The sequence below is a fragment of the Rattus norvegicus genome, chromosome 3 (genome assembly GCF_036323735.1).
Source record: "Rattus norvegicus strain BN/NHsdMcwi chromosome 3, GRCr8, whole genome shotgun sequence".
Taxonomy (NCBI): Eukaryota; Metazoa; Chordata; class Mammalia; order Rodentia; family Muridae; genus Rattus; species Rattus norvegicus.
In genome coordinates, this window is record NC_086021.1 from 76,434,695 (window position 1) to 76,456,260 (window position 21,566).

The following is a 21,566-nucleotide window of genomic DNA, read 5'->3' on the forward strand; positions in this document are numbered from 1 at the left end:
TGTGTGTGTATGTGTGTGTGTGTGTGAGTGTGTGTGTCAGAAGGACGTAGGCTCACTGTCGCTATCTGAAAATGATTCCTTTTGTGTTGATCTCCTAGCTGTGTTTTCATCCTGCCTCTTAAGACCATTACACCTAACAGAGTTTTGAGTGCATTATAGGTAACTTTAGGAAGCCGCCATTATCTCCTCTCTCTTAACCACATAATAGGGGGTAGAAAAGTGAGAGTCCAGTATATACACCACGCTGAGTAGAAGGAACTTGCCTTGAGTTTTTGAGCCCCTCAGCCTATTTTCTGTAATGTTCAGTGGTGAATCACTCTTAAGTGCTCCATCATTCACTAGGATATGTGCTTCATGCCAAAGGTTGCCAGATTACAAAAGTATTCTCAGCTCGGAAAGGACTCCGAATTCCCCATCACCTTATTTTGACACTAAGAAGGAAAATATGTGCATCAAGACAAGTAGAGGAAATAATGGGAAAAAAGCCTATATTACGTTAACAATGCAGAAAACACTCTGAAGGAAAAAATACAGACTAGAACAATAATAAGGATAATAGAAAAGTAATGCGGTTAAATTATGAGAGACTTGCTGGTCAGCCCATGAGCACTCCCCTGTGTGAAGCGAGTTTCTTAAAGAGCTTCCCGTGCTCTGGAGAGGAAATGGCAAAGTTAGGATACTTCCAAAGTTGGGAGAAAACCCTTTCTCCTGTCAGTGTTTCTGAAAGGGTCAAATACGGTTCCTGAAGGTGAAGTGTTTAGAAAAAAAATTAAAAATGCCAGCAGCTCAACATGCAAAGGCAACAATCTTTAAGTCCCAGAGGCAGAAGTCTCATGAACTTAGATAACCAAAGTGAGATCTTAGACAGCCCTAATTAATGTGGGGTAAAGTGATAGAGGTCACACATTTTTTGCAAAGATCTTGGGAAAGATATTTCTTCATAGAAATAGATCTTCGACTTTAAAATATTTTGTCTTAGTGAACGTTTATCTAACCAAGTGGTTCTAGAGGTGAATATTAAATGGTGTGATCCTCAGGGGCTGGAGAGACAGCTCAGTAGTTACAAGCACATACTGTTCTTCCAGAGGACCGGAGTACAAGTCCCATTACCCACATCAGGCAACTCACAACCGTCTGTAACTCCAAATGATACCTCTGACCTCTGCAGGCACCCATACTCACAAGAATACACCCTGCACACAATACACATAATTAAACATATTCTTTAAAAGTGACATTGCCAGAAAGCTTCATGCATCACTGTCAGACTCAGCTTTCTTTCCCTCGATGATGTAGCATTTCAGTAGTCTGTGTGATGAAGGGACACATCACAAGGTTGTTGGTGATGGGTGATAAATGCTATGGATGACTTCTTAAAAACTGTCTGGCAAGTCCCATGACTCCTTGGAGACCCTGAAGCTCTGGGTGGCAGAACGCTACAGCTGTAACTCAAATACTTCCTCTTCCAGTGAAGGTGGCCACAACTACTTTTTTGACAGTTTGCCTTCGCTGATACTTTTTGTTTGTTCTTAACCTCTTGATCACACACTATATACACACAAGAAGGAGGACCCATCTCAAAGGTAGAGTTCAGTGGAATCTTCGGCGATACCTAAGTGTGTGTTACCTGCACTAGACCATGGCATGAAACGGCACCAGCGCCCTGTGCCCCTTTCTTTTTTTGCCCAGGTGTCTATTTTATTGGAGATTTGAATTTCACTGTAAAACTTCCCAAGGGAAAGAGCTTTTGACATCTGAGAGGTCTCCATTTTCACAACAGAGAAACCACACGTCCTTGGCAGAGCAGGTGGGGACAGTGGGACTGGGGAACCACATGACGATTCCAGTTGGTTACAATTATGTGATGTGCAGCCCTATGTTACTGGACTTTCTGTTCATTCAAGATGAGCTAGAACATCAGCATCCGCTCAAAGGGCTCGTTGGACACACTGGGGACTCCAGAGAGCCTGAAGGCTGCAGACAGCAGAGACCATAGCGCAATGCACACTGTCTGACTCATCCAAGGGTTTGATGAGTGAACTTTGTCCATTTATGAAGACGCACCGCAAATCCCTACTGAGTGAGTTTCCCAGCAGCTTTGGAACATTTTCTCCTGGCAAATGGTCCGGGTTTTGTTGCTCTCTCGCATTTTCTTTCTGTCTTCTAAATGCATTTAGAAGTCTTCAGGCCCCAGCTGAGCAGTCACAAGGCAGCACTCCAACACTCATTGCCAAACTCTGGCTTCCTTCCTTCCTTCCTTCCTTCCTTCCTTCCTTCCTTCCTTCCTTCCCTCCTTCCTTCCCTTCCTCCTCCCTCTCTCCCTCCCTCCCCCTTTCTTTCTTTTTCCCTTTCCTTTTGCTTTTTAAAGGGAAATGGCTGGGAAGACTTTTCTTTTCCTCTCTGTACAGAATAAGAAGCAGGAAGTGATATTCTTGCCCTGGCTATCTCAGTCACCTGACTGGAGCAACTGTCCCTCTTCTCTGAAGCTGTCCCTGACACCAAAATATTCTTCCTCACATCAGAAAATGAGCCTGTTGGGCTGGAGAGACGGCTCAGTGGTTAAGAGCATTGACTTCTCTTCCAGAGGTCCTGAGTTCAAATCCCAGCAACCACATGGTGGCTCACAACCATCTGTAATGAGATCTGATGGCCTCTTCTGGTGTGACTGAGGACAGCTACAGTGTACCTATATACATAAAATAAATAAATTTAAAAAAAAAAAAGAAAATGAGCCTGCGATGTCATGGTCAAACTTTGGCAGCAAACATGGCCGGCCATCAGAACTCTAGATTGGCCTTCATGGTCTATGAGAGACTGATCATCTCCTACTGAGTGATTCATTTCTCTCTCTTTTGCTGGATGCGGAAGTGGGTGGGGGAGGGGACATTGGTGAATACACATTCAGGAAAGACCTTTCTGAGAGACTGGCTGTTTTCAACCCTCTTGTTTGGATCAAGGCACCTCAAGGATAAGGACTTTTCAACTGGATAATATCACATGTCCTTTTCAATATCCTACACATCGAGAGTTACTAGCCAATAAATAGTTATGAGTTTTTTTGCTTTTTGACATATGCAGATTGATCCTAAACTATATGTGGTTTTACTTAGAATTTTCAAAATTTGTTATAACAGTTCAAAAGCAATATGCCTTCACAAAAAACTCTACTTAAATGGTGAATGTTAATCTTTTCCCAGGATGGGTGGGTGATGTAGAGTCAGGCCTCATTCTCAGCACTCTGATTTGATAGTCATACGAAAAGAGGCTTCTCTGACTGACTCTGGGAGCTACACTAGTAACCAGTCTATATACCATATATAGTGTATATAGTAACTAATGGGCATACGTATTAATAAAGTGGTTTAACACACGTCCATTGAGCTCCAGTTCAATCTTTCCTATCTGTTGCTCTTTTCACATCTTGGTTCTTCTCATTTTTCCGGCATGCTGATCACATTTTATTTTACATTATCTGATCATTCCAACACTGAGGTCTTCATGGGCCTTTCTTTCCCACCTGTTATTTTGGCCAGCTCTTGCTTAGCTCCTCCTTTCCCTCCAGAGGTCTTTGGTTATCGCTCCTTCCAAGCCTGGAGAGCAAATCTGCTCCAGCATTAAACCAAAGTTTCTGCTTGTGTTTTGCAAACTATCTGGGAACTACAATTCCAGGCTACAAATCCCTGTAAGAGTTTCTTCTCAGGGGAGATGGCCTGGTTCCAGTGCCATGGGAAGTCAGGCCACTGGAAATTTCTAGGTGAGTTGGGTTGGGGGAGGATTTCTTCCATCAGAGATGCATTGGGGAGTTTCCTTTTAAAACTTAGTTTGAGGCAGGCATCAGTGGGCTTTGGTCTTGCGCTTAGCCTACAAGGCTGTGACGTCACCAGGTGAAGCTATGATGCTCAGCCATAGCTTCCCATCCTATCTCTCTCCTCAGTGTTGGGGACTGAGTTTAGGGTCTCACACTTATTAGGCGAATCCTCAAATTCTTCCTTTCCCCCCTTTTATCTGGAGCATTCTTTATTTCCTCGTCAGCTCCTCAACCCAAGGACATGTTTTATCCAACAGTTTTAGGTATCCAATAGAAAAGGCAGTTTGGATACCTATTTTGTTTTATTGCTATAAAAGTAGTAACTTAACCTTAACAGTTCTCTGACCTAATTTTTCTGGTTTCTACTACTGATGCCTTAGTTTATGTTTTGTCATTTCTGGTTCCTTTCCAACTGTATTCTCTGCTTCCAAATTCTCCCTCCTCTTCTCCCACCTCTCTGAGAGCTGTAGTAATGAAATTACGGATGAAGTACAGAGATCTGGGGGTGTAGTGAGCAGACAAGGGGTGAGATGGGGCTGAGGAGAGGGCTCTGTGGATAAAGGCACTGCTGCCAACCGATGACCTTGAGTTTAATCCCCAGGACCTTCTTGGTGAAAGAAGAGAACAAACTCCTGCAAGTAGTTCTCTGATCTCCACATTCGCATTGTGGTAGAAGGACACACACACACACACACACACACACACACACACACACACACACACACGTAGGCTCTCTTTGAGGGGAAACATTGAGAAGGCAGGTTGGGAGTGCCTAAACAGGGCCAGCAGAGGAAAGGGGAGGACCCAGGGGCTCAATGAAACACCCTAGCTACGGTCTAATTAGTAGACTCAGAACCTTGGGGGACTTCCCATCCAAGGAAGAAAAGCTCTTACCTTCTCTTTCTCCAGGGTTCAGTCTTCTGTTTTCCCTCAGATGTTGAATTCGTTGTCTGTTTGGGAAAACCAGCTCAGTGATTTCCTAGATGACCAGCAACACCCCGTCCAACATCTTCATTTCCAGCTGCTGTATCCTTGTATGCCTGTCTCCTTTTTGTTTGTTTTGGTTAGTTTTTTTTGTCGTTGTTTTGTTTTGTTTTGTTTTGTTTTGTTTTGTTTTGTTTTGAGACAGGGTCTCTCTACCTAGCCTTGGCTCTCCAGGAACTCACTATGTAGATCAGGCTGCCCTGGAACTCAGAGATCTGCTTCCCAAGCAGACCTGGGACTAAAGTGTGTGACACCCCATTTCCTCTTAGGTCAAATTTAATCACAAAGCAGTCATCAGAGAAGCCAAGAGCAACTCCAAAAGCACAGTCTGGCATAAAATCTAGCACAAATCATCCTTTCTCCAGACCACATCTAAACACCTAAAGAACTACCCAAAACATATTATCCTGCTATTCTTACCTCAGTTCTCAATCTAGGCTGTGTGTGTGTGTGTGTGTGTGTGTGTGTGTGTGTGTGTGTGTGTGTGTGTGAGAGAGAGAGAGAGAGAGAGAGAGAGAGAGAGAGAGAGAGAGACTCTGTCCTTCCTATGGCTTCAATCCTCAGTTTTTATTTTAGCCTACAGCCATTCTGACTTATTTCTAGATTCTCTACTACGCTCTAGTCTCTCATCTTTGTACTCTGACCCTATTTTCTCCCCTTCCCTCTCTTCCTCCTCCTCCTCCTCCTCTTCCTCCTCCTCTTCCTCCTCCTCCTCCTCCTCCTCCTCCTCCACCTCCTCCTCCTCCTCCTCCTCCTCCTCCTCCTCCTCCTCCTCCTCCTCTTCTTCTTCTTCTTCTTCTTCTTCTTCTTCTTCTTCTTCTTCTTCTTCTTCTTCTTCTTCTTCTTCTTCTTCTCTTCTTCTTCTTCTTCTGTACCATGGTACTTTTCTGCATCTTCTTTTCATGGTTAATTTCTAATCAACTTTCCAAAATCAAAGACTTGTACCTGGAATCATCTCCTCATGAAAGTCTTTTTTCCTTACTACCTATTTCCATGGCTCAGTTCCACAATTTTGTCCTAACTGTTAATTGAACTGAGAACCCAGTGTTTCTCTGTGGAGAAGAGGAAAGTGTGTTTCAGCTCTTACTTATAGTACGCAGCTCCATTCCTAGTACATGATGAGTGACCATTCATAAGAATTTTCAAGTGACTAAATGAAAACTATTTGGAAAGAGGAAAACAAAGTTAGCATAACTAAACGCCCTATGAAATTTTAAAGCTTCAAATCTGAGATCACCATTAAACTTAAACAATGTGCTTCCTGTTAGTTTTCTAGAAGAAAAATAATGCTTTGATATTAGCTTTAATACTTGGCAAATAATGCTTCAAATTATTTAAATAAATTCAAGTCACATGTATCAGCCAACGTACTTCTGGTTAATTCTTATTCCAATAATTTTCTTTAAAAATCTAATCGGATCCAATAGTATAAGATTCTTTCTTACCAAACACAAACACATTTTTAGGAGAAAACGATTTCGTTATAAAATACTAGAAATTCTTTTTATGATAATTAATATATTTTTATTTAAAGATTTATGTATTTTATTTATATGAGTACTCTGTAGCTGTCTTCAGACACACCAGAAGAGGCCATCTGATCCCATTACAGATGGCTGTGAGCCACCCTGTGGTTGCTGGGAATTGAACTCAAGACCTCTGAAAGAGCAGTCAGTGCTCTCAACAGCTGAGCCATCTCTCTCAACAGCTGAGTCATCTTTCTAGCCCCAATATATTTTTATTTAGATCTTGTCTCACATGCTATAAGAATCCTCAATAATATCAATCTAGGGGTACATGCCAATAAATAAACTTCTTTAAAAGTCCTTTTCTTAGGTTCATTAAGGACAACAGAGTTTCTTAAGATTTTGTTAATGTTGGGCCACAGACCTTAAGCAACACAAACAACATTGTAACCACTATTCAACGGAAGAAAACACCTTCAATATAAGCGCTGGAATGTTCTCATTAGCATTTTAAGGGCAGAAAGATGGCCTTGGTGCTGGCAACAGTACCAAGAACTGACTACATATCCCAATATTCCTTGCTTCTATTGGAGAACACAACTCCCACAGAACTCCGCTCGCTCACGCAAGGGCGCCTAGCTGCTGGGACTTGTAGTTCTCTGGGGTATTGCGTACTCCGCCCCAGGATGTGAGGTGTAGTTGTCCAGCTTTTGCCAAAGCGGAAACGCTTCGGATCCCGCGGCCGGTGTGTCTCTATTTCACCGGTCAGATTCTGTTTTGCAAAAGGTAAGTCACGGAAAGGGCGCCCTTCCGTGCCGGGCGGTAAAGATTCTGTTTTTGTGGGAGACCGCGTCGGCGAAGTCATTTGTCCCTTGGCTCACGCCGTAGTGGCCGCCGCCCATCCCTCTTTGTGTGCTTGGGACGCCAGGGATCTGCGGTGGCGACAGTTGGAGAGGGACGTTCCCGGAAAGTTACCGGTCAGAAGAAACTATCTCCACATCACCACCTGACAGGTGGGTCGGCTGCGCTTCCTTCAAGGCCCTTTTGCCTCTGATGGCTGCTTCGGAGCTCGCGGGCCCGCCCGCCCGATGTACTGACGGCGCGGGTCCGGGTGACTTAAGGCGGCCTGGGGAGGCCACCGCGGCCCTTGGCAACCCATCCGGACCCTCCGCAGGCGGCCCAGACCCTAGGAGTTTGTCCCGCACTGGTCTGGCGGTCCCTAGACACACCCCAGCCCGGACCGCACCCTCTTGGCCTTAAGCCCTGGGAGAAAGTAATTCCTTAAGCTTTGCTTGTTTTTTTATTAATAAAAGTCACTGCTACTTGGGTCAGTAGCATGACCAGGCACCTAGTGTTGAAGGTCGCTGAACACTGAGGTTGTAAACATTCTAGACAGTTTCCTTTCTCCGGAGTTTTAAGAAAATGAACCTGTCAGTCACGGAGCCCTGGCCTGTCTGAGAGTGAGGGTGCTAACTGAACGCCTATGCTTCAGAGGGACAGAATAGTTATGGTTGACAGAAGAAGTATTTCTTTAAACTAGATAGCAGGCAGTATTGGTATACACGTTGACAATTGGCTCAAAACAGAAAACTATAAGTATTATTTATAATACATAATAATAATTATTTATAATACATAATAATACAAATAATATTATCAGAGTAATAGGTTTGGAAGCTCTTTTCAACAGCCTTTACATATTATTTGGAGACCTGAAAGGGGTGGGCGAAGAAACATGAGCTTTGCTTTGCGAATTTGTTTAAATAACTTGGTTGGGAGTATATGTAAGAGTGTATATGAAATGAATTTACCGTTACCTGCTCGCCAGTTTTTGCAGCACTGCCCTGTCTTTCTGACGTACTCTAACCAAAATACCTCTTTTTCATTTGCATAGAAGAATTTTTTCGTTTTCATGGATTAATTTTGCCTCCTTACCAACTTGCCCTTCATCCAAATTTATTGAGATCCTAAGAGATTCCTAAACTCCTCAAGAGGTTATTCACTGAGTTTTCCTTGATCGAAAGCATTTAATCCTGCAGTTGTGTAGAGGGAGACACTGACAGAGATTAAACCAGTAATGTAGAGAGGGTAACAAGGTCCTGGCTCGGTTGGGGATTTAGCTCAGTGGTAGAGCGCTTGCCTAGCAAGCCCAAGGCCCTGGGTTCGGTCCCCAGCTCCGAAATAAAAGAAAAAAGAAAAACAAACAAACAAACAAACAAGGTCCTGGCTCCTACCTTACACTGAGCTCCTAGGTTACCTTTCCAGTTCAGAAAGCTCCTACTTCCTCACTCCTTCATAACAGGCAGTATGATGACAGGATCATGTTTGTAAGTCCATCTCCTTTGCAGGTGAACCACTTAGCCACTGTCAGCTCAGTGTTAAGGTTGCTGTGATGTGAATGTGACAAAAACACAGTCCCCGATTCAGTGAGATGACTGTCTACTAGGGAACATTTCAGGCCGTATAGATAATCATATAAAAAGGCCACAAGAACGTGTTAAGGTGGAAAGATATTGTCTGATTGATTGTGGTGGAACATCTATAGAACTTAAAAGAAGTTTTAGGAATTTCCTGTTTAGCCTTTCAGTGTTTTATCAAGTTTCTGGGAACAAAATGCAGACATCTCTGGTAATAGTCTTGGTTTCATAGCTGAAGATGTAAGGGTTCTTTTTTTTTTTAATATTTTTTTTAAGATTTTTTATTCATTTATTACATATAAGTACACTGTAACTGTGTTCAGACACACCAGAAAAGGGCATCGGATCTCTTTACAGATGGTTGTGAGCCACCATGTGGTTGCTGGGAATTGAACTCAGGACCTCTGGAAGAGTAGTCGGGTGCTCTTAACCACTGAGCCATCTCTCCAGCCCGTAAGGGTTCTTTAAAAGCCTGTCTTGCTATGTACCGCCCAGTTTACCTGGAACTCAGAATCTTTGTGCTTCACTTCCAGAGAGCTGGGGTTACAGGTGTGAGCCCTCATACTCTGCCAGGACTTAAGCCAACAGTGTGGTTTGTTTTTAACATAACATAACACTAGTTATGACCTTTATTACCTAGTACTCAAATACAGAGTCATCAGAAAACATCAAATCTGGGTGTGCTGGATGACTCTAGCACACCAAAGTCTGAGGTAGGAGAATTGCTATGAGGACATCCTAGGCTACATTATGGTTTCAAGACCAGCCTGGCTACAGAGTGACACATTGTTAAATGTGGGCTTAGAAACATGAAAGCACTTGTGTGCTAGATTATGCTCAAGTCTAGGAAATACTTGTATATGCATTTGTTTATAATTTTATCTTACCTTTTAAACCATATATATATATATATATGTTTTTATTATTTTAAAAGTAGAACTTATGTTTTCTCCATGGGTACCATTGAACATCTTTTAGCTTCTTGGCATACTTCTTGAAGTACTGATTTGTTTTTAAAAGCCTGATGTTTTTTTAAATCAATGTAATGATTATTGTAAATGTTGGTGTGCTTTTAAGGTCACAACCATGTCAGACAAAAGTGAATTAAAAGCTGAGTTGGAACGTAAGAAGCAACGGTTGGCCCAAATCAGAGAAGAAAAGAAGAGGAAAGAAGAGGAAAGGAAAAAAAAAGAAGTATGTTTGAGTCACTAAAACCAATAAAAGCCTTCAGTATGAGTAAGGGCATTCTGCAATAGTATCAGGACCCTGCAGATCCCAAGCTGTCACTGCCAGTGCAGCCTGATCAGTGAATCTTGCTTTGAAGCGGGGTATACAACAATGACAAAACTGGTGCAGGATGATGTTCTCAATGAGCTGCAATTTATAATTTGATGCATTTCTAAGATTTGAATTATAGAAATTAAATTTATCCATGTAGTTGTCTAGAGATATATTTTTTAGGCAAAGTAAGGGTCATCTGCATTATAGTTCATTATCGTACATTATAGTACTCATCTGCATTAAGATAACATGTATATATGTATACATATAATAAATTAGTTTATCATAATAAACTCATTGTCCAGATAATTTGATATTCCTGGCAAACTGAAAAATATATATAACAACTTATTTTAGTAGAAATTTGCATATATTTAATATTTGTCGTGAGTTAGTCCTTGAAATATGGTTACTGAGCAGTAGATTTAATAGTATCAAAAAGGTACTTTTATCATCTGATTTTGTTTATCATATACCATGATATTGCAGATATATGTTGGCTTTGAGCTGGCCATACTTTTCTTGCTCTTCCTTGATATTTACACATTGTTCCTAAGTGCATCTCTCTGGGCAGATTTGTGTACACAGATACATTTCAAATGGTCAGTAGAACATAATTTGCCCTAAGTGTGCCTGCCTGTCCTACCAAATTTGTGTTTATAAATGTGTAAGTAATAGCCAGGACTACAAGAAGACTGTAAGACCCCTCTTAGGACCTAGAGGGAAAGCATTGTCAGAAAAACAAGAGTTTATCACAGTGACTCAAAAATCATGGGTAGTGTTGCTGAGATACTTGGGAAGATACTGAAGTACTGTAATTGGGCTGTTTCCTACCTTTCCAAACCTTTCTGTGATACATAGAAATGAGTTGAAGCTTTGCCTTGGATATTTGAGTCCCGGCTAACTGGGGAAAGCATGGTTCAGACTGGCAGAGTCAGTCCAAATAGTACTTAGAGCCTTAAACTGTTGAGTCAATATTGAGAGCAACCTTGACTTTGTCTTCTGTGGGTGGCTGTAAGTGGCCTCTAAGGGGTAATTCTGACATGATTAACGTCTGACTTAAAGTCTCATAACAGAGTGAGATGGTAAGCAGTGAAGGCTCAGCTTGGCAATGGGACCTCTTTTTGCTATAATTTGATGAAAATAAGCTAATATGATATAAAATATTGTGACCAAGAAAAGTCAATCAGTATATAAATAACAGTTGTCTACTTGACAAGGTTTTCATTGAAAGCTTAAGATTCTTCTTGATATGTTTATGTTCTAAGAATGTTAGATTTGTCCATTGTAGCTAGAAGATTTTGCTAAAATATATATATGACCAAAATAAAAGTTGGTAAAATTTTCCTAACAAAATGTTATGTGTTATTAAAACTTTTTTTTTGTTTTTAACCAGTTCCAGCCATGCATTTTTGTTACTGTAAGACCTAAGAGTGGGGTTAGGGGCATTTGTGTGCAACCCTAGCTACTTGGGAGTTAAGGTAGGAAGACCTCGTAAGTCCAGAGTTGAGGCCAGCCTGGGTAAGATGAAAAAACAAACAAAAAACCAGACACAATAATAATATCTATAACTTTTAAAAATTAATTTTCTCCAGAAGAGCTTTAAACAATTACCTGTGTGTGTACATGCCTGTACATGGGTAGAGATGCCCAAGGAAGAGTCCAGAGCCTGTTGTCTTTCCCACAGCTAGAGTTTGGGTGGTGTTTAGTTACTAGACATGGGGGCTGGGAACTGAACTTGGGTCCTGTGTAAGAGCAGTGTGTACTCTCAACCACCAAGTCATCTCTTCAGCCTCTCTGGAAGAATGTTTTATAAATAGTCTTTATATAAATCCATTGGAAATTTTATGTAGAACTTTAAAAATGATTCTTTTTTTAAACAAATCTATTTGCTTAATTCTTATATCTTAAATCTCTTTATTTGTGGAGACCTCTAGATTATAAACAGTGATGCAGTAATAATGATTTATAAAAAGAACTTTAATATTAAAAACTAATTTCATCCTAAAAGTCATTGCACAGTGGCTCTTCCAGAGGACCAGTTTTGATTCCCAGCACCACATGAAGTGGCAGTTCACAGTATGGTAGCTCCAGTCTAGGGATCCAGCTTCCTCTTTTAGCCTCCATGGGTACCAGTCGAGCCTGTGCTGCACATGCATACCTGCAAGCAAGCAAAACACTATCCACATATGTGAAGTAAAATAAAGCCTTCAAAAAACATATATATGTAGAAGTCTTTCATATTAAACTTTAAACTTGAGTTTTGACTTACAATTTCAGACTGATCAGAAGAAGGAAGCTGCAGTCTCTGTGCAGGAAGAGTCTGACCTTGAAAAGAAGAGAAGAGAAGCCGAAGCCTTGCTTCAGAGCATGGGGCTAACTACAGACTCCCCAATTGGTAAGGATCTGACTATATCTATTCATGGGAGACGGCGTAGATTCTGTCGAGCTCAGACATATCCAAGCTCAGTGCATTGGTTTGTTGCCTTTTCATATTTTCTTTGTCTCAAAAGCATTAATCTTAGCATTTGCCTGTAATTCCTTTTTATCCCAGATATATCAATACAGAGTTACTTTATTTGTGAAATCAAGATTAATACCTACCAACACATTATCAAGCTACCAATTGAATTTTCTTATTTAAATAAACAATTTACTATGCACTATACTGTGTTAAACTTAAAGATGAGTATTTCCTAATCTTAACTCTATTCTCCTTTTTGTAGGCTAGGATAAGGTATACTAAGTCAAAGTACTCAAAACGAAGGAGCAGGAAGAGAAATGTATAGTATTCTCCCTGTTCCAGAAAGCACATAGTACTGTTGCTTCTTTTGGCACTAATCTCACTTGGTCCTGGTCTTCTTCCTGTGTTAGTCATCTTGATTGTTATATTAAGCCAGTAGACTTTGCAGGAGAGATACTGAGAACTATCTAGATACATACACGAAAGCATTAATGCTTAATGTAGTTCTGTGTTAGGTGCTGCTACAGAGAATGTATTTGAGTGTGGCATTTTAGGGACCTGGCACTTGAAGGTTATTGTTGAGCTGCTGTCTTTGTGTGTTTGTGTGTGTTCAGTTAGGTGCCATGCATGTAGAATCTAGAAGACAGCTTTGGATGGTGTTTCTTGGGTGCTGCCTACCTTCCTGACCTAGGGCTCTCAGAGTAGACTAGGCTGCTACCAGTGAGTCCGAAGGTCAACCAGACTCCATCTCGTTGGCTGGGATTACAAGTGTGTATCACCATAGCTGGTTCTGGGGCTAGAACTCCAGTCCTCATATTTGTGTAGCCAGCACTTTATGAGCAGAGCTGTTTCCTTAGCAATGGTTTCATGTTGTTGAGGTTTTGTTGTTTTGGGATTGGGTTTGGCTGTTGAGACAGGGTTTTCTGCCCAGTCTGACCTTGTACTCCTAATCCTCTTGCCTTGGCCTTCTGAGGGCTGGGATTATAGGTGTGTACCATCATACCTAGGGTGCAGACTAATTTTATCTAGCATAGGGGATGTATACCAGAGGGAGTAACTGCAGTGTGTCTGTTGTGAAGCTTAACTGTCCTTGGTAAAACTGATCTTTATTTCTAAAAGGTTTTAAGATGAAAAGGCTGTTTGTCTTAGCATCTGCTTCCTTGTTACTTCTTCCTGCTCTTAGTTTTTCTTTATTGATAGAATTTGAAGACTATAGCACATTGATTTATATTTATATTTGTGTATTTAATAATCCTATGCTATATATTTTGATTTTAAAAACAAATTAATTCGACTATTTTTTCCTATTATCCTAGTAACTGACCCACATCATTCATGAGTTGTACGGGTCTTGAGAGGGTCTTGTTTTCTTATTTTCTGGGCCATTGGGTTTTGTTTTTCTTCTACGAATCCCCCACCCTGCCCCCTGCCCCAACTTCCATTTCACTGAATTTACTTGCTTATGTCTTAATTCATAGCCCACTTCTATTGATTCTTGAAAGATCACTCTTTGGAGATGTAGGAGAGAGGGTTTGCCCTCTTTTCTCCATTTCTAATTCTCCTATGTGAGAATTTATAATACTTAGTTTTAAAGCTTTTAAAGAAAAATCTTAACCATTCACTCATTAATTCAGAAAATGTTGAGTACTTATGATAAAGTTCCTTGCAGAGTTCCTGTAGGGAGCTGGATTGTTGTGGTGCTGTCAGAGCGAGACTGCGGGCTGCGTTAGAGCAGGTGTTCAGGAAGAGCTTGGTAAGAGCAGGACAGTCAGAAGAAGCCCCACATGGTAAGGCTGAGAGTGGGAGCAGCCCAGGTGGAGGGGAGAGTGAGTCCCTGCATAAAGCTTGCCTTGGTGGGCTTGGTGGTGGCAGCGTAAGAAGCCAGAGAGAGGCAGAGCAGAAGTGGGCAGAGGTCAGGTGATGGAAACAAGGTCTTGGGATGGAAGAGTTTTGTTCTTAACACAATCAAAAGAAAGCAACAGCAACAAGGAAGACTAGACTTTAAAAAAGCAGAGAAAACAAAGCAGTCTTTCCCCAAGGTAACCATTATTACCTTAGGAAAATAGATGTACTTCTGCTTACAAGAAACTTGGGCTATAGAATCTAAACATAAGACTATATCTAGCATAAGTCAAGGAAATTCATTCTTACTCAGGTCTTTCTCCAGGAACCAGTGTTGTATTGTTTCCATTTAGCAGAATCTGACCTAATTTAGTAATCCTTACTTCAAACCGAGCTCTCTTCCAATATCATGGTGACAAAGTCTTCAGATCCTGGAAGGGTACAGATCTATTTCACTCTTCACCCTGAGGAATTCCTGATCCTGTGCACCTGTGCACAAGCTCCAATGGCAGGAGCTGCAAAGAATTAATGATAGCTTAGGCATCATAGCTGGGCTGGGTCTGCGGGGCTTGTTGAAGGATTTCAAGCAAAGGCTTCCTTAAGGAGAAACTAGAAATGGTTTATCAGAGCTGCAACTGGCTCTCAGTCACAGATGTTGTAGCCTCTCTTAGGTGACACTTGAGTTTTGAAAGTTAACTCTGAGACAAGTTGATTAAAGTAAAAATATGCCTATGTCAACCCGTTCTAGCCAGTAACAAGGTGGTTTTGTCTTAACTGGAACTGGAGTATTTTAGCTGAGGCAGGCGAAGCACAAGGTAGCATTTTGTCTCCATGTTGTACATGCATTCTTAGACTGAGCCTTAGCAGGGAGAGCTCATTCCCTTGCTGTCCTTTCTGTCTGATAGATTCTTACTCTTCTGTTTGGGGTGGGGCAGGGTGGTGGCAGACATACTACAGGAGAACCTTGTGAAGTCAGTTCTTTCCTTCTACCTACATAGATTCTGGGAAGGAGTCAGGCTTCTGGGCTTGCACAGCACTCGTCCTTACTGGCCAAGCTCTCCTGCTAGTCCTTCTGTCGGCCACTGTTTTGCTCTGTGTGTAAACATGAGAGAAGGGGCAGAAGGAAAGGAAAAAATATTGTTAATCTTCAATCCATTAGTTTGGCATTTTTGCTAAATTAAACTATGGAAAGACAGTGTAAATAGCTATGCTTTTTTTCTTTCTAGTGAAAACAAATTTCATGAATGTGAGTGATTACTGAAAGATTTTAACGTTTTTTAGTATTTATTTTTCTTTTATATGTGTGAGTGTTACCTGCATGTATGATGTCACTGTGTGACATACCTGCTGCCTGTAGAGGTCAGAAAACGGTGTCAGCTACCATGTTGGTGCTGAGAACCAAACTGGGATCTTTTGTGGCCTAGTTAGAGACTCTATGGCTGTGATGAAACACCATGACCAAAGCAATTTGGGGAGGAAAGGACTTATTAAAGCCATATGTTTCACATCACTTTTCAGCTGAATGAAGTCAGGACAGGAACTCAAATAGGGCAGGAACCTGGAGACAAGAGCTGATGCAGAGGCCATGGAGAGGTGCTCCTTACTGTGTTGCCCCCCAGTGCTTGCTCAGCCTGCTTCTTATAGTGCCAGAACCACCAGCCCATAATGGGATGGGCCCTTCTCCATGGATCACTAAGAAAATGCCCTACAGGCCTGCCTGCCTACACGTATCTGCCCTGATCTTATAGAGACATTTTCTCAATTGAGGCTTCCTCCTTTCAGATTCTAGCTTCAAACAAGTTGACATAAAACGAGCTAGCATATTCTGCCAAAACAGCAAGGTCTATTAACTATTGAGTTATCTTTCCAGCCCCAGCATCTTCTTGATTAAATATCAGCTTGCTATTTGGCATGTGAACAGTTAGAATTTATAGCTGCCTGTAACAGTAGAATGTTAATGTTAGATCTAGCCAAAGTAGAACAGCTTAGGACAGTAGTAAGCAGGCTTCGAGAAACAAGCCAAGTGTCATTGCTGTATATTCAAAATTGAAAGAATGTAAAGGCATATGAGGTTATGTTTACCAAAAGAGTATAAGCTGATCAGCCCAGAATTAATGTCTTTCGATAGCTGCTGTGGCCTGCAGTGTTCAGGATTTAACCTTTCTGTTTCCTAGCCAGATCCCCACATGTTCTTCCTTTCTTATTCTAAACTATTTTCCTCCTCCTAGCTGTCTTAACAGAATGAAGCCAATGAAGGGCTAAGCACATTATGGTGATCTTGTTGCCTTTAAAAAATGAGGGAACAGTAGGGAAGGGGTGGGAGGACAGGAGCTATGTCTTGGCAGGTAACACCATCTAACTCTAGCCTAAGACTTGGGTTAGGTTCTCAGCACCCATATAGGTAGATAACAATTTCCTGTAAGCCAGCTTCAGGGGATCTGATGCCCTCCTCTGGCCTTTTGGGGCACCTGCATTCAAGTGTGCATACTGCCACATAAATATACACATAATTAAAAACAAATCTTAAAAAATAATTAGGCAAAATGCATTTCATAATCCTTAAAACATACATTTATAACCCCAATATTAATACCCAGTGCTTATTTATAATTTGTTATGAAGATAAAAAATACGCAGATAAGTTGTGTTTTTCATAATTTTGTTGTTGTTTTCATAATCTAGAATTTAAAAAAATAAAACAAAAAACCCTGGGGGTGGAGGGATGGCTCGGAAGTTAAGAACCCTTGTTACTCTTGCAGAGGGCCCAGATTCAATTCTCAGTACGCACATGGTGGCTCACAGCTATTTGTAATTCCAGTTCTGAAGGATCAGACTCCCTCTTCTAACTTCTGGGGGCACTGGGCAAACAAACTTTACTCATGTATATAAAATATTTTATTTATTTATTATATATTATGATTACACTGTTGCTATCTTCAGACACACCAGAAGAGGGCATCAGACTTGTTTCAGATGGTTGTGAGCCACCATGTGGTTGCTGGGATTTGAACTCAGGACCTTGGGAAGAACAGTCGGTGCTCTTAACCACTGAGCCATCTCTCCAGCCCTACTCATGTATATAAAAGGAATAACTTTAAAAGTTTAGTTTGCATCATGATAGATGGACACTTGTTTTCTTTCCACTGTAAAAATTGCTTAAGTAACAATCAAACATTTAAATTTTAGAAATTAAAATTACTGTTCAAAACTCTAATATGATTCTTTCTTTTTATTCTACTAAGACAATTATTTTCCTCTTGAGATGGAGTCTGATTATGTAGTATATTGTCTGGCCTGGAGCACACAGAGATCCACCTGCTTTTGCCTCCCAAATGCTGGGATTAAATGTGCACACCACCATGGATTGACTAATCTTTTTAGTTTCAGTGTCACTAATAAAACAGCTCTATTGCTGGTAGAGTGATGTTTCGTTGGCCATTTGACTGGTTTTTGTGTGATATTGTTGAGAATAGAGTCTCTCACATTTTTATCCATGGTGCCAGCACAGGCTGGACCTTAAATGTTTGTTTGGATTTTGTTAGATCGTGTCTTTCTACTTGGAAAGACTAAACAAAGGACACCCTTCTTTAAGACATTGTACGCTAACTTCAGTTCAAAGGGATCCATTCCCCCCTCCCTCCCCACTGCTTCCATAAGCGTGGGGCATGCACACTGTACACAGACATAAATGCACACATATAAAAATAAAAATAAGTATGAAAAAAAGACATTGTACGCAGACACATAGCAGAAATTGAAACTCACTAATTCCTCAAATGAACGTTCTGACTTGTAGGTGAGCATATCCAGTAGCTAAGTTTCAGCGCAGCATTGCTGGCCCAGCTTTGCTTTGCTGTTTCTCCTTCTAAGGTCTCCTGTCATTTCCAGGTGTTTTAGATTAGATTTGTAGAGAGGACACTGTCCACGTTGCCAGCTCAATCTTTTCAAGTGTAGATGAATTTTTACAAACCATTCTTGACAAGGAATGTTAAGATTTATTTATTTGTTTTATTTGAGTACCCTGTAGCTGTCTTCAGACACACCAGAAGAAGGCATCTGATCCCATTACAGATGGTTGTGAGCCACCATGTGGTTGCTGGGAATTGAACTCAGGACCTCTGGAAGAGCAGTCAGTGCTCTTAACCTCTGAGCCGTCTCTCCAGCCCTGTTGGTTCTTTATGATATTTTAATCTACAAAATTTTTTATCAACTTCATTTAAAAATGTAATGCTCTAAATTATATTGAGAATATTTTTAACAATATCAATACTGTCATAATATAATTCTCTATATTGAAGACAATATCTTAATTTTCTAATAATGAATAATAGTCTCTACTTTGAAGAGTATTCTTAATAGTATGATAATGAATAATGTTCATTATTGGAGGAAAGGCATTGTATATGGAGAAATTAGTATTTCAAAGAGTTAATATGTAAAGCAATGTTTCTTAGAAGAACAAAGAAAGCAGATAGCTTAGATGTGAGCCCTAGGCTGAGCACACGTGTCCATTCACAAAGGGGCATGACACGATAGTAAAGTGTGTATTGGTGTGCCAGCTGAGAAACCCGGTGCCTTGGGTTGTCCCAGAAGCTGACTCTGTCCATTCACTGTCTTCTGCCAACATTCTGAACCTCTGTGCTTACTTTTCATAACTGCCTACCTCTCTATGCACTGCTTCCAGGCAAAAGCCCTTTCCCCAGAGACTTTATTCTATCACGCACGGTCCTTCATCTCTGAGGCTTTTGTGCAGACTTGCAGATTTAGTGTTAATTTTCAATCTAAGTGCATTTTTAGAGTCTTTATGGTTAAAAATATTCTAGTCACTCTTCATTGACCAGAGGTTGTAATGTTAATTTTATGTCTTTGGAAAGCCAAGGTCTTAGGATGGTGCGTGAAGCCTTCTTGATAAAACTTTTTATGCTACAGAAGGAACCAGTCCTCTTGTCAGAATTGTTTACGTGATGAGGAGGGCTGTGGTGGTGTTTTCAGTTCATGCTTCTGCAGTTCTCAGAGAAAGGAACACGTGCTGTCTTTGCCATGAACTTCTGAGCAGCTTAAATCCATTAGCTGATTCATGTTGTATCATGCAAACCTGCTTTAGACCATTTTATAAACAACTTAAAATAAAGGCAGTCTGATCAAATCACTGTCTTACTAAGCAAATTATATTTTACATATTTGACAAAAGCTACATATTAATGGCTTATGATACTTTCAAAGACAGTTATAGTTACAAGCTGTCCTTTAAAATGAATTCCAGAAGTGAGTCTTTCTAAGATTTGGTAGCTCATGAGTTCAGGTCTTCCTGCTCCCTGAGTGTATGCTTTCATTATTTCAGAGATGTGTTGAAGTCTGAGAGTGTAGTGGCCCTGCCTCATTGTATAATTATTCTATTCTTTTTTCTTGAGACTAATTGAGTTACACTGTGGTAGTCAGCATTGTCGCCTTGTTTTCTATTAGCATCGGCCTTTTGATGATCATAGTGGCTTGCATTTCCCAGGTGTCCCTCCTGAGGTACATTATTTACTGTTACAAGATGAAGTTAGTCAGCTGATAGTAGCTAAGATGCTTGTTTAATGTGGCCTCTCCATCACCTGGCTCTAACCTGCGGCTGAGCATTGAGAATATAGTGTGGGATGTCTGGGATGGACACTTAAATATCTGCACATTCAGTCATGGTGGTACCTTCCTGGCTGAGTCACCCGGAGAGTTTGGTAGCCCTGCCACTCTTGAGTTATTATTTTTTCTAAACATTCACTTTAGAACTGGGTTAATAGATTTATTTACATGTAATTACTATTTAACCTATTTCTAAAGAATTTTGCTGGTATTTTTAACGCAGTCTTAACAAATTGAGTTACTATTGAACCTATTGAATAGAATCATTGATATTTGAAATCACCAAAAAAGGAAAAGACAATGAAAGTGGAAAATATTTCTGATGCCTCCCAACAGATAAGTAGATTGATGATAATTTTACTATATACCTCAGTCTCTCTAATATGTATTTGTAAAGAAATTAAATTTTCAATTATCAAGTTATATATAAAATTTAAAGAACATAGACTTTCTATTTTGAAGATCTTTGGTATGGAAATATGGTGCCTTACTCCAATTTAATAAACGTGTATTTGTGTTTACAGCACAGTACACAATGCCATTCCTGTGTGCAGCTGGAGCTTAGACTAGCAGAAGCCTCACAATGAGAGGGACAAAAAGATAAGGAATGAACCTAAGAAAAGCCAAAGGACTAAGACATTACTGTATTATTTTAGACGCATTCCCTTTTAGCCATATTGAGTTATATATGCAGCACCTCACACAGTGCCAACATTATTTCCTGTGGTTGCATAATTGTTTCTTACACTTAATCATAATATTAGGAACATTGGTTTTGTTTTTAATACTGTTTTAAATCTAAGCAAGAATTAACCACTATTAGCTTAGACCACAAACATCGTAGCTATGACTTTTTCTTTATATATTACTGATTATATAAGTAGGAATTTACCTTCTGTTTAGTAGACTAGTTAGTAAAGTCAGTGCAACATAAAATGTGTTAGTCACTTAATGTTGCACACTGAAAGATTATTTTAAAAAGATACTTGGGATTGGGAACATTTATGGTAAAAATTTAACCAGAAGATGGCAGTGATGAACCTCCTATACTTCCTGCTACGGTAATCAAAAAGTTTTCCAAATATCACAGCATGAAATGTGCATGTTTAGCGTAGTGTTGAGACATTGGAGAAAAATAGTTGTTATTGTTTTATATGCTATAAAGAATGTATGTTGTTCTCTAAGAAGGGATTAAGAATATTTTGGGTGTCTGTATCTTTGTCTGTACGTTCAGTTTTTTCTGAGCACTGGGGTAAGGAAGTTACCATAAATCTTGCTGTGTATAGTTTGCATGTGTCGCTTTATGTGCTGCATCATGTCTAGAAGGCATGCTGTTTTATGGCCTGTTTGCATTTCCTATCCAAATTGCTGGAAACTAATGAACATTTTAAAGGAGCCATTCCTTTATCTACATCATGTCCCTTAATTACCTCTTTTTAGTGGAGAAAATGTATAATGTAAATTTAGTATTAATTTTAAATACTAATTTTTTTGAGGCATCAGGGATCAAATCCAGGGCCTTGCACATGCTAGGCAGGCACTGACTATATCCCCAGCCCCTAAAATTATTAGACAAAGGTTTAACATTTTAAAACAAATCTTGAAAACCAGAGATTAAATTACTTGAAGCACATTTCAAAGTTTTGACTTTAGCAGTGTAATCAGTTAACACATAAAATACG

General features: G+C 40.2%; 1 protein-coding gene across 15 annotated transcripts in view; it reads left to right on the plus strand.

Moving 5' to 3' along the window:
- Nucleotides 1-6,926: 6,926 nt before the first annotated feature.
- Dync1i2 (dynein cytoplasmic 1 intermediate chain 2) overlaps nt 6,927-21,566 on the plus strand; it is a 51,162-nt gene continuing 36,522 nt past the window's right edge. For 4 of the 15 annotated variants that reach the window (XM_063283001.1, XM_063283002.1, XM_063283004.1 and 1 more), the window contains exons 1-4: nt 7,026-7,044; nt 7,187-7,271; nt 9,753-9,869; nt 12,237-12,354. In XM_063283001.1, the coding sequence (XP_063139071.1) occupies nt 9,762-9,869; nt 12,237-12,354 (226 nt within the window). In that variant the 5' untranslated portion in view covers nt 7,026-7,044; nt 7,187-7,271; nt 9,753-9,761. Of the gene's footprint in view, nt 7,272-9,752; nt 9,870-12,236; nt 12,355-21,118; nt 21,137-21,566 lie in introns of all 15 variants that reach the window. The other 11 variants (XM_006234344.5, XM_063283006.1, XM_063283007.1 and 8 more) reach the window with 7 other exon arrangements.